This window comes from Maniola hyperantus, chromosome 14 (assembly GCF_902806685.2).
Source record: "Maniola hyperantus chromosome 14, iAphHyp1.2, whole genome shotgun sequence".
In the NCBI taxonomy this organism is placed as follows: domain Eukaryota; kingdom Metazoa; phylum Arthropoda; class Insecta; order Lepidoptera; family Nymphalidae; genus Maniola; species Maniola hyperantus.
In genome coordinates this window covers 1,922,832-1,934,525 of record NC_048549.1, presented here as the reverse complement: position 1 = coordinate 1,934,525, position 11,694 = coordinate 1,922,832, and the positions used below count along the sequence as shown (strand labels likewise).

At 42.4% G+C, this 11,694-nt stretch overlaps 1 protein-coding gene across 1 annotated transcript; it reads left to right on the top strand.

The window, feature by feature from the left end:
• The first annotated feature begins 1,015 nt into the window (after nucleotides 1-1,015).
• LOC117988365 (beta-1,3-glucan-binding protein-like) lies at nucleotides 1,016-11,385 on the top strand. Its single transcript, XM_034975497.2, has 9 exons — nucleotides 1,016-1,151; nucleotides 1,958-2,185; nucleotides 3,723-3,889; nucleotides 4,646-4,797; nucleotides 5,482-5,639; nucleotides 7,366-7,490; nucleotides 8,117-8,234; nucleotides 8,742-8,887; nucleotides 9,358-11,385. Exons 1-9 carry the CDS (start codon nucleotides 1,016-1,018, stop codon nucleotides 9,553-9,555), a joined length of 1,428 nt encoding a protein of 475 aa, XP_034831388.1. The 3' UTR covers nucleotides 9,556-11,385.
• Nucleotides 11,386-11,694: the final 309 nt, after the last annotated feature.

The following is an 11,694-nucleotide window of genomic DNA, read 5'->3' as shown; positions in this document are numbered from 1 at the left end:
CGGGGGTTCGATCCCGGGCACGCACCTTTAACTTTTCGGAGAATATGCGTGTTGTTTACTCTGGGCTGGTTTCCGCACTTAAACATTTCCATCTGTTGTGCGTGCATCGCCCCTCCCCGCCGAAGTGAATATGTGTGTTTTAAGTAGATAATTAAATATCACTTGCTTTAACGGTAAAGGAAAACATCATGAGGAAACCTGCATGCCTGAGAGTTCTCCATAAAGGTTTGTGAAGTCTGCGAATCCGCATTTGGCCAGCATGGCAGACTATGGTCAAAAATCCTATTCACTCTAATAGGAGACCCGTAATCGATGTTGGCACGCGATGGGTTGATCATCATGACAACGCGGACGAAGTCGCGGGCAACTGCTAGTGAGCTTTATAAACACGCCAGGAAAGCTTTGAGCTTTTATTGTAAGCACCTAGGTAGCTAGATTTTACGGAATGAGGCCGGCTGCATGTTAACTGGAGTAGGTAACCGACATAGCTCAACGGGTTGCGAAGCTGATGTGGCAATGGGCAGGGCACATAGTTTGTAAAACCGATAGACATTGGGGTCCCAAGGTGCTGGAATGGCGACCTCGCACCGGAAGACGCAGTGTTGGAAGACCCCCACTAGGTGGACGGACGACATCAGACGAGTCGCAGGGAGCCGCTGGATTTAGGCGACGCAAGACCGTGGCGTGTGGAAGTCCCTTCAAGAGACCTATGTCCGGCAGTGGACGTCTATCGGTTGATGATAATGATGATGATGAATGATGATGCATGTCAACAAAAATCGGTCAAGGGCGAGTCGGACTCGAACACGTCGGGCCCCGTACCATCGCACAAGAAATTAACACTTTTTAATTTAGAGTCCGTTTAGAGTTCAAACAGCTTCTGTGATTATAGTACCTGGCTACGTGTAGATGCAGACGGACAAACTCGACGGAGGGACTTTACAGGCTATATTAAACTTATTAAGTAGGTATCTACTTAAGTAGGTATAAACAAACCAGTCTAGTCAGTATCAAAATGGCTTCACGAGCGATTGGTCGCGTCATCTTTCTATATTTAGTTAGTGTTGAATTAGTGAGTACACAAAACTATACCGTTCCGGATGTTACGATACACGCTTTGAAACCAAAAGGAATCAGAGTTTACATACCAGGTACCTAAATACAATTATTTATCTACTTCTTTTGACCCATCCGGGCTTTGTGGTTTTTCTGAAAAACTATTCTTATGGATTTCTTATGGAAGCCAGCGCGTGCCAGACCTTCGTAATTGTTTTATAAAAGCTAAAAGTTTTTCTGCGTATTGTCCCCGACAATGGTGGTGAACAAACGTCCAAACAAAGTGCCTCCCAGTGTTGGAGACAGTACGCAGAGAAACTTTCAGCTTTTTAGGGTTCCGTAGTAAACAAGGAACCCTTATAGTTTCGCAATGTCCGTCCGTCTGTCCGTCCGTCCGTCCGTCCTCGGTTAATCTCAGAGACTATTAACACGGTATTAGTGCTAGAAATCTGTAATTTGGCATGGGTATAAATTATATTAGTGATGTTACAAAAAACGGTATAAGTTCCAAGTACCTACATAATAAAATACCTAATGGTTTGAGCTAGGTATGCCTAGTGTGTTTTTTTAACTGGTACAGTAAGTATGGGGAAATCTAAAACCATAGGAGATGCAGAGAAACTGGCTTAGGAACCTATTTTGAGATGTCCATAAAAATCAATGAAATTGACTAAAAATTTTTTTTAATACCGATCGACTCAATTTCATGTAGGTAATCCTTACATTTAATTGTATTGAAAGAAAAAAATCGGGACAGCAGAAGTTGGCAATATTATTATACTTAGAGATAAAAACGATTCATTACCTACTCAAACAATTTAATCAATGCTTTTCATTGACCTTTAATACAAGTAGGTACCTACTTACATCTTAGTGTTATCATATTTTTTACACGTTTCAGATTCTCCAGGAGTAAGCTTATTTGTTTTCCAAGGAAATGTCAACAAGGATATAGCGAACCAGGACGTCGGTCTCATAACGGGGGAAATAACCAATCCCACGAATGGGCTATGGCTGTTCGAGAATTTGGATGTGCAGCTGAAAGTGGGAGACGTAGTCAACTACTATGTATTCGTCGTGAGCGATAAGAAGGGTTACATGAAAGATTCTATGACCTTTACTGTGAAAGGTAGGTACTACCTATAAATAAAGTAAGTTTTTTTAAAATTCAGATACAAGTTAGTCCTTGACTGCCCTTGTGGTAAGTGATGATTCACGGCATCGTGCCGGGACGCTAAATCGCTTGGCGGCACGACTTTGCCGTTAGGGTGGTAATTAGCCATGGCGCCATGGCCGAAACCAGACCAGAGAAAATTTAGAAATTATAAAGTTCGAAATTTCCTCTGCAGGGAATCGAACCCGGGACCTTTCGCTAATAAGATCACAGCGCTCACCACTGCGCCAGGGAGGTCAAAATTCACATTCATTGGTGGCTGAAAAGTTAGCCACAATTAGTCACGTCGCAATCATATGTTTTGCCAAAACAGTGGCGTGACGAACTAGGGCCACCCTTAGTGGTCACGGTGGATACTACTTACAATAACATTCGATTCACAATACTACTCTATGAGTCACACTGGTGGCTGTGACGTTAGCTACAATAAGTCGTATCCATATGTTTTGCCAAAACAGTGGCGTGACGAACTAGGGCCACCCTTAGTGGTCACGGTGGATACTACTTACAATAACATTCGATTCACAATACTACTCTATGAGTCACACTGGTGGCTGTGAGGTTAGCTACAATAAGTCGTATCCATATGTTTTGCCAAAACAGTGGCGTGACGAACTAGGGCCACCCTTAGTGGTCACGCTGGATACTACTTACAATAACATTCGATTCACAATACTACTCTATGAGTCACACTGGTGGCTGTGAGGTTAGCTACAATAAGTCGTATCGATATGTTTTGCCAAAACAGTGGCGTGGCGAACTAGGGGTGGTGGAGTGGACTGTGGAGGGGCGGTCCACCGCGGGCTTCGGATTTAGAATTTCTACAAGCGTTGAGAAATTCTCATTATAATACAATCAAAATTAAGGCCGAAATATTTTCAGGGCCATTAACGCTCGAAGTTTTATTAATATCCTCTACGTTTTTTTTTTTTTTTTTTTCGGGTTGTGCCACACATGACATTGTTTATTCCAGCGCTTCTTCTACTTGAGGTCTTTTGACTTTACTACTCAAGTATTAGAGGCGGCGGGATAACCTAACCAGGCCTAGCTGGTAATGTGTGGTACTGCCTTAAAAAATAAACGTTATTTCTTTCTTTCTTTTCTTCTTTCTTTATTCGTAGTCCAATGCGATTAAATGATTTTTTAAATTTTATTCATTTATATTAAGTAGTAATTCATTTTCTTAGTAGTATTTGGGTACTTAGGTGTTTATGGACCGGTGTTATTAGATACATTCAGCCCCCCAATTGTGTAAAAATAACCATTTCATGGCTATCGCAATCGTCAAGAATTCTGCCCTTTGATTGGCTGTGAAAAAATGTAAATGGTCTGATAAAGGTTATTCTCGGTAGGAAAGGCATTGCGAACCAGTCGGTGGTAGATTCACTTGACGATACGATAGCACTTGTAAGTTTATTTGTCAACCTTTTTTCTACTGTATTTTAAAATTTAATAAAGTCGTTAGGTACTTAATTTCATGCTTTTTTTACAGTTTTGGAGGACCCTTCTTCAATACCTTCCGGCGGAGGCGACTGCGCGCCTACTCAGACACTAGTGAGAAATGGCCAAGCGTGCGCCGGCAAGATCATATTCGAAGAGACGTTCGACTTGCTGCGGGAAGATGTGTGGCAAATTGAGCAATACGTACCTGATGAACCGGTAGGTATATTATGTAGGTATAGTCCACGACAGGTCGAGATGGCAATTGGGTATGAGGGGGGGGGGGGGGGGATGTCCCGCACACCCGCACGTCATCCGCGTTCGCCCGCACCGCGCTAGCGCGGGGGCTATGCGGGTGTGCGGGGCGTTTCCTCTCCGATTACGATATCGACCTGTCGCGTCGCGCATATCTTTTTTTTTTTTTTAAATATTAGCCATATTAAATGACTAATATTCCCCTTTCCTCTCCAATTAAGCGTCAGGCTTGTGCTAGGAGTAGGTACGACAATTAAATAGTGCAACGGGCGGGGTTTGAACCGTCGACCTTTCGGTTTTCAGTCCACTCCTATACCGGTTGAGCTATTGAGGCTCTAAATATCTATATATCTATATAACCTAATATGTATTGGCTATTGCATATGTATAATGTGTGTGTTGATGCTCGAATGCCACTGTGTTTCGTTGGCGAAACGTGCGAAAAAAGCGTATCTTAAGACTAAGGGTACGACGGTATTTACACGACTCTATCTTATTCCACGCACATGCAAACTGTGGAAGTAACTCACTTCGCCGGTGTTCCCACTAGATTAATGGGGTTATTCAAGGGGCGGACCAAAAAATCTTGAAAGGCTGGCAATGCATTGGCAAAGTTTCTTTGCAGCTGCAAATGTTCATCGGCGTCTCGTTTGCTTGCTATTCCGGTCCTATCTAGCCTTTTGCATTTGACTTCCTCATAAGGTTCACTTGTGTTTCCAGGATTACCCATTCGTTTCATATCAGCGTCCTTTCAACGCGCAAACTGTGTCGGTTCAAGGCGGAAATCTTCGTATTGAACCCAAGCTACAACAAAACATACCAGGCTTCAGCAACTCGTCGATAGAGATGGGGATATTGGATCTATTTAGTGGGTAAGCTACATCCATCATCACCCGTTTCCACGGCGGTGGGTTGATGACTCAGACAAAGTGTCAAGGTGGACTTGGCGTCAAAATAAGAATAACTTGTTAGAGCAAGCTAAGTGTATGCAAAAGTTCTGAAGAGTGATAAAGACAAAAACACATTTTTTGTCTTTATTTATTTATTTATTATGATACAAGATAGCCCTTGACTGCAATCTCACCTAGTGGTAAGTGACGATGCAGTCTAAGATGGAAGCGGGCTAACCTGGAAGGAGTATGGCAGTTTTTTTTAATAAATCCATACACCTTTGGTTTCTACACGGCATCGTATCGGAGCGCTAAATCGCTTGGCGGCACGGCTTTGCCGGTAGGGTTGTAACTAGCCATGGCCGAGGCCTCCCACCAGACAAACAGTATCATATTAGTATCAGTATCAAAGACTGTCATAGTAAACTATGACAGTCTTTGTCATAGTTTAGCTTCATCATCATTTTTTTTTTTTTTTAAATTTATTTATTCATAATAATTTTACAAAGTTTCCTACATATCTATCTCGCCAAACTGGTGGGCCAGTTTGTTGGCGAGGTGGCGCTCTTAATACTAAGTACATAACTTACTACTATATTTCCTTAACGCTATTCATTCAACAACGAAGGGTTGATGATGATGTTCAAGTTTTTGATTTATGTACAGTTGTACGGCTACGTCCACGAAATGCCGCACAGAGGCGTGGGGTGCGAGTATTCTGCCGCCCATAGTCAGCGGCAGGTTGACGTCGAAGACATTCGCGTTTACATACGGCGTTGTGGAGATACGCGCCAAACTACCACAAGGAGATTGGCTGTATCCAGGTATCTTTAAACTTTTTAGAAGAGTTCTACTCCTTACTACTACTACTAGGACTAGAGCTGTCCGTCCGTCTGTCTGTCAACGGGCTGAGTTTCATACCGTAGAGAGTTCATATTTTCATATTGTGTATTTCTATTGCATGCCGCTATAACAACAAGTAAAAAAAATTTACAATGACCGTCATGCGTCATGTCAGATTAAAAAAAACCAGCCAAGTGCGAGTCAGACTCGTACACCAAGGGTTCCGTACTCGGGTATTTTTTCGACATTTTGCACGATAAATCAAAAATTATTATGCACAAAAATAATAGACAGACAGACAAGGAATTGATTCTATAAGGGTTCCTTTTTTCCTTTTGAGGTATGGAACCCTAATTATAATTGTTTGTTATTTTTTATACAATGGTAGGGACCCTTCATGTGCGAGTCCAACTCGTTTTATTTAAAATTCGAGCCAGTGGTAAGCAAGTGGTTCTTACCTACCTATATCCATAAGAAAGTTCAGAGTCACTCAGCGGGCGATGGAAAGAGCTATGCTTGGAGTTTCTCTACGTGATCAAATCAGAAATGAGGAGATTCGCAGTTAAACTAGTGTAACCGACCCGTTTCATATCAGCGTATCACACTTGCGATTTGCAGACGACATAGTTATATTGGCGGAATCGCTGCAAGACCTTGAAGAAATGCTGACCGACCTTAGCTGTTCTTCCAGACGAGTAGGTCTCGGGATGAACGTGGACAAAACGAAAGTCATGTTTAATGGGTACGTTATCCCGAGATCCATCTCTGTCGAAAATGTCAGCATCGAAGTTGTTCAAGAATACAACTACCTAGGACAAGTAATACAACTTGGTAGGAACAACTTCGACAAGGAAGCTGACAGAAGAATACAGCTGGGCTGGGCTGCATTTGGTAAATTGCGTCAAGTCTTCAATTCGTCGATACCCCAAAGCCTAAAGACGAAAGTCTTTAATGAGTGTGTCCTACCTGTGATGACGTATGGCGCTGAGACGTGGACACTGACAGTTGGCCTTGTCCACAAGTTCAAAGTCGCTCAGCGGGCTATGGAGCGGGCTATGTTGGGTATCTCTCTGAGGGACAAAATCCGTAACGAGGAAATCCGTAGAAGAACCAGAGTGACCGACATAGCCCAACGAATTAGCCAGCTGAAGTGGCAGTGGGCAGGCCACGTCTGCCGCAGAACCGATGGCCGATGGGGCAGACGTGTTCTGGAGTGGAGACCGCGTATCAGCAAGCGCAGTGTGGGACGACCTCCAACCCGCTGGACTGACGACCTTAAGAAGATAGCGGGAAGTGGGTGGATGAGGAAGGCGGAGGATCGTGTGTGGTGGCGTGCTCTTGGGAAGGCCTATGTCCAGCAGTGGACGCAAATAGGCTGATTGATTGAACCGACCCGTTACATAAACGGGTTGCGAAGCTGAAGTGGCAACAACGTGAAGGGCACATACTTCGAAAAACCGATAGGCGTTGGGGTTCCAGGATGCTAGAATTGCGATCTCGCACCGGAAAGCGGAGCGTTTGAAGATCCCTCATAGTGGACTAACGACATCAAATCAACAAGTTGCAGGGAGCCGCTGGATTCAGGCGTCACAAGACCATGACGTGTCGAAGTCCCTAAAAAGACCTATGTCCAGAAGTGGACTTTATCGGTTGATAATGATGACGAAACAATTAATTTCAAATAAAATAGTTTCAAACATTTTGTAGATATACTTCTGCAGTCTTTCCTGAAGAAATATGGCATTCCCAACTACTCATCAGGGGTTGTGAGGATCGCCGGAGCTCGAGGCAACGGCCAGCTGACGGATCGAAACTTTGATATTGGAAACAAAGTGAGATTAAGTATTTATAATAATAACTAGCTGATGCCCGCGACTTCGTCCGCGTGGAATATGGTTTTTTAAAAATACCGTGGGAACTGTCTGATTTTCCGGGATAAAAAGTAGCCTATGTCACTCGCCAGGTACAACAGTCCATTGCTGGACTAAAGCACGAGTTTAAACCTCATCAACTTTGAACTCCGCTAGTACCTACTGAAGATGACAATCCTATACATATTTTCACCCGACTCGGGAATCGAAACCAGGACCTTGTTGTCCACACCTTGGAAAATGGTGTTAAAATGCTTACTTGTAAATTTTCTTCAGACTTGTTTTGGAATAGTTTAACTATATAGGTGCTTATATATAATATTACAATAATAATAATAATATTACAATAATAAAATTAATAGTATAGATGTAAGCATCTATACTATTAATTTTATTATTGTAATATTATTTAATATTATTACTAGAAATAGGTAGTTTAGGAATTGTGTTATTTTTACTGTTAACTTTTGCATGCCTTCTGCAAGGCGACACATATCTACTGATTAACTCTGTGAAACCTTATGTAAATTAAGAATGTGTTTCTGCAAAATAAAGTAATTGAATTGAATTGAATTGTATCTCTACAGATGCTGTATGGTGGTTTATTGATGAATGCCAAATGCCGAGATGTTTTACAAGGAAGCCGAGCTTCCAGTCGGCCGTGGGCCGACGAATTTCACCTTTACGCTGTTCGATGGACACCTGGTAGGTATAGTCTGCGACAGGTCGAGATGGCAATCGGGGTATGAGGCGGGGGGACGCCCCGCACGCCCGCACGTCAGCCACGCTCGCCCCCATCGGGTAAGCGCGGGGGCTGTGCACCCGGGGCCATCCCAACCTGTCTCGTATTTCTACTTTTTACGACCTACGCCTTTTTTTGGCGCAGTGGTAAGCGCTGTGGTTTTATCAGTGGGAGATCCCGGGTTCGATTTCCGGCAAGGAAAAATTTGGAATTGTATAATTTCTAAACTTCCTCTGGTCTGGTGTGGTGGGAAGCTTTGGCCGTGGCCTATTAGGAGGAGGTCCCGGGTTTGATTCCCGGCAGGGGTTTGAATTTTTTTAATTTCTATAAATAACCTCTACATCATATTATATAATTTACCTCACCTCTATCTCAAACTCAGCGCAACGAATATGTCTCCACACTCATATTTATCATGTTATTTGATTTATCAAACACGCTATAGAATTCGAGCATATGATTTTTTGCAGATGAAATAACGTTATCAGTCGATGGCGAGGAATGGGCCAGGTTCGCTCCAACTGGGGAAGGCTTGAGAGATTCCTTCTCTAACTCATGCGACGTCCCTCGAAGCGTGCTCGCCACTGGCTCCAAGTTAGCGCCATTCGACGATCATGTAAGCGTGGGAATGTACCTGTTAGGGTAGGCCGAACTCACTTGTCCCCGTGACCCGAGCACGTCTTGCTCCAACTGGAGAAGGCTTGAGAGATTCCTTCTCTACCTCGTGCGACGTCTCTCGAAGCGTGCTCGCCACTCATGGCTCCAAGCTAGCGCCATTCCACGATCATATACGTAAGTGTGGGAATGTACCTGTAATTTCAGCACTATTTCAGGCCGGATTCACTTGTTTCTGTGGCTCGAGAAATTATACCTACGGCAGCGGGGCCCCTTCCACGGCACTTATATCTTATGAGAGAGAACACGAGAGAGAGATTAGAAAGAGGGGCATTTATTAAATTTTAGGCAGCAACGCTCTGCGGGCTAAAATTCACTTTATTGCATCATACCAAGAGACGCTATTAATTGGGGTACAGTTTTTGCAGAAGCCTGGCTATAAATGTATATTCTTTTTTTCTTATCTTTCAGTTCGTGATAACTCTAGGAGTGGCAGCAGGAGGCATCACGGAGTTTCCTGATGATGTGACCTCAGGAGGGAAACTTAAGCCTTGGAAGAATACAAGTAGGAAGGCTAGCCTTCTGTTTTGGCAAGACATGGCCTCGTGGATAGAGACATGGAGACAACCTGCCCTTCTCATCGACTATGTGACTGTTCGAGCTCTATGAACATCGGAAATTATTAAGTAAAGCCCGCTCTACACTCACGCCATGACTGACCGCGAACGCCGCGAATCGATAGTGTCGATGGTGTCGGGACATCGCGTTCATGCTTTGCAGTGTTTTCAATTTCCTTTTTAGGGTTCCGTACCCAAAGGATGCTAATAGAACCCTATTAGGTACTGACTACTAAGTCTCCGCTGTTCATCCGTCCATCAGTATGCCTATCAGCTAGCTATATCTCGTGAATAGGTAGTGTTGAAATTTTCATAGAATGTGCATTTTTATTTCCGCTATAACAACAATAATAATAATCTTTTATTTGGGACCATAGCGCACAGTTTACAGTTTACAACAAATAATAATTTCAAAATGGCCACAAAAATTAATAAAAACATTGATGATTTATTTCTTGTACGATGCTACGGATTACGGAACACTTCGAGACGAGTACGACTTTCACTTGACCGGCTATTTTCTTTTTGTTATTCGTGTCCAAAGAAACTGACTGACTACGCTGAAAAGTAGCAAGTGTGGAGACATATTCGTTGTGCTGAGTTTATATGAGCATCGCGGGCAAACACGACCGCGAAGCGCACGAGTGAAGAGCGGGCTATTATGAATCTAAGTAATAATTATGTATGTATGTATGTATGTATAAATATTTTATTGCACCACAGAAACACAAATGACAGGTTACAAAAAGAAATCTTGATAAGTAGGTACAAAAAGGCGGTCTTATCGCTAAATAGCGATCTCTTCCAGACAACCTTAACGCTAGGGAAAAAACGAACAAATGGACAATGGGAGGTGGTGTAAAATAAACCTAAATACCAATAGCTAAATAAACTAAACCATATAATAAGAATATAAAATTCATATTGTTAATACACTAATACATACAAATAAAATATAATAGACATACATAAGACTACATAGATATATATACACATATAGATTTAAATAATAAAGTATGCCGTTACTGATGATAGCAAAGAGATAGGTAATGATCTTTGACGTCAATTATTATCGGTATACGAGGACAAAGTATAAAACATAGAACTTAGAAGCATTCCGCGCGCTCCATTATGTCGTAGCGAAAACTCTACCATAGTGGGCGGTGCATTTATACTCTACCGCAAGTGTGATAGAAGTACAGTGCGACAAGGCTCTCTTGGCACTTGAATGACATTGACAGGGGGGCGCTGTTGGAGAACGAATTAGCTGCGATTTTCGCCACGCACCAAGATTGCCTTGTCGCACTGTAGGCGTTACTTTGCGGTAATCCATGATGTACATTTTTTATTTCTTCAGCGGATTTAAGCTTTTGGTTCATTGTTTACCGCATGTGTCTTTAATTCGATTGAAACTCCGTAGCTGTTACTTTGAGTCGGCTAATCAAGCCATTGTAAGCCTCAATAGCTTAACGGAGTGGACTGAAATCCGAAAAGCCCGGCGGTTCAAACCTCACCCGTTGCACTATTGTCGTACCTACTCCTTACTCCTAGCACAGGCTTTACGAGAGGAAAAGCGAATATTACTTAGTCATGATTAACATGGCTAAAAAAATCTTGACAGCGGCTAGTGTCGTACGGACCAATCATGAGCCTGTTGTGATTTATGCTTATTTAATTGGTTGAAGTTATTTGTGGTTGAAGTACGCGAGTCGATGATAGTCTCTATTTCAGAACGATGTTAGACACGTATATTCAATGTTTTATCCTTCTATATTTTATCTATTGCTAAGAATTTTAATAGGATAAAAATATTTTTTTTATCCTAATAAATCATCGTTGATGTCTAGTCGTAAAAATAAACATTTTTTTGTACAAGTAAGTAGTAATATTTTTCATTGTTGGATAGAAGCGGGGCCAGTTACTTTTCAGAAATCAATATATAAAGAATAAACGAGCCGAATTGAGAAACACTTCCTTTTTGGAAGTCGATTAAAATTTTTTACAAATCGGTCCAGAAACCTCAAAAATCGATGTAACTACATACCTACATAAAACAGGAACAGTTGACTGACTGAATGACTGATCTATCAACGCACAGCTCAAACTACTGGACGGATCGGGCTGAAAGGCATGCAGATTATGATGTAGAGATCCGCTAAGAAAGGATTATTGAAAATTCAACCCCTAAGGG

Coding starts and splice junctions, on each gene's coding strand:
- LOC117988365 (XM_034975497.2), top strand. CDS start 1,016: ATGGCTTCACGAGCGATTGGTCGCGTCATCTTTCTATATTTAGTTAGT. Junction 1,152..1,957: donor AATCAGAGTTTACATACCAG/GTACCTAAATAC, acceptor TACACGTTTCAG/ATTCTCCAGGAGTAAGCTTA. Junction 5,640..7,365: donor AGGAGATTGGCTGTATCCAG/GTATCTTTAAAC, acceptor AACATTTTGTAG/ATATACTTCTGCAGTCTTTC.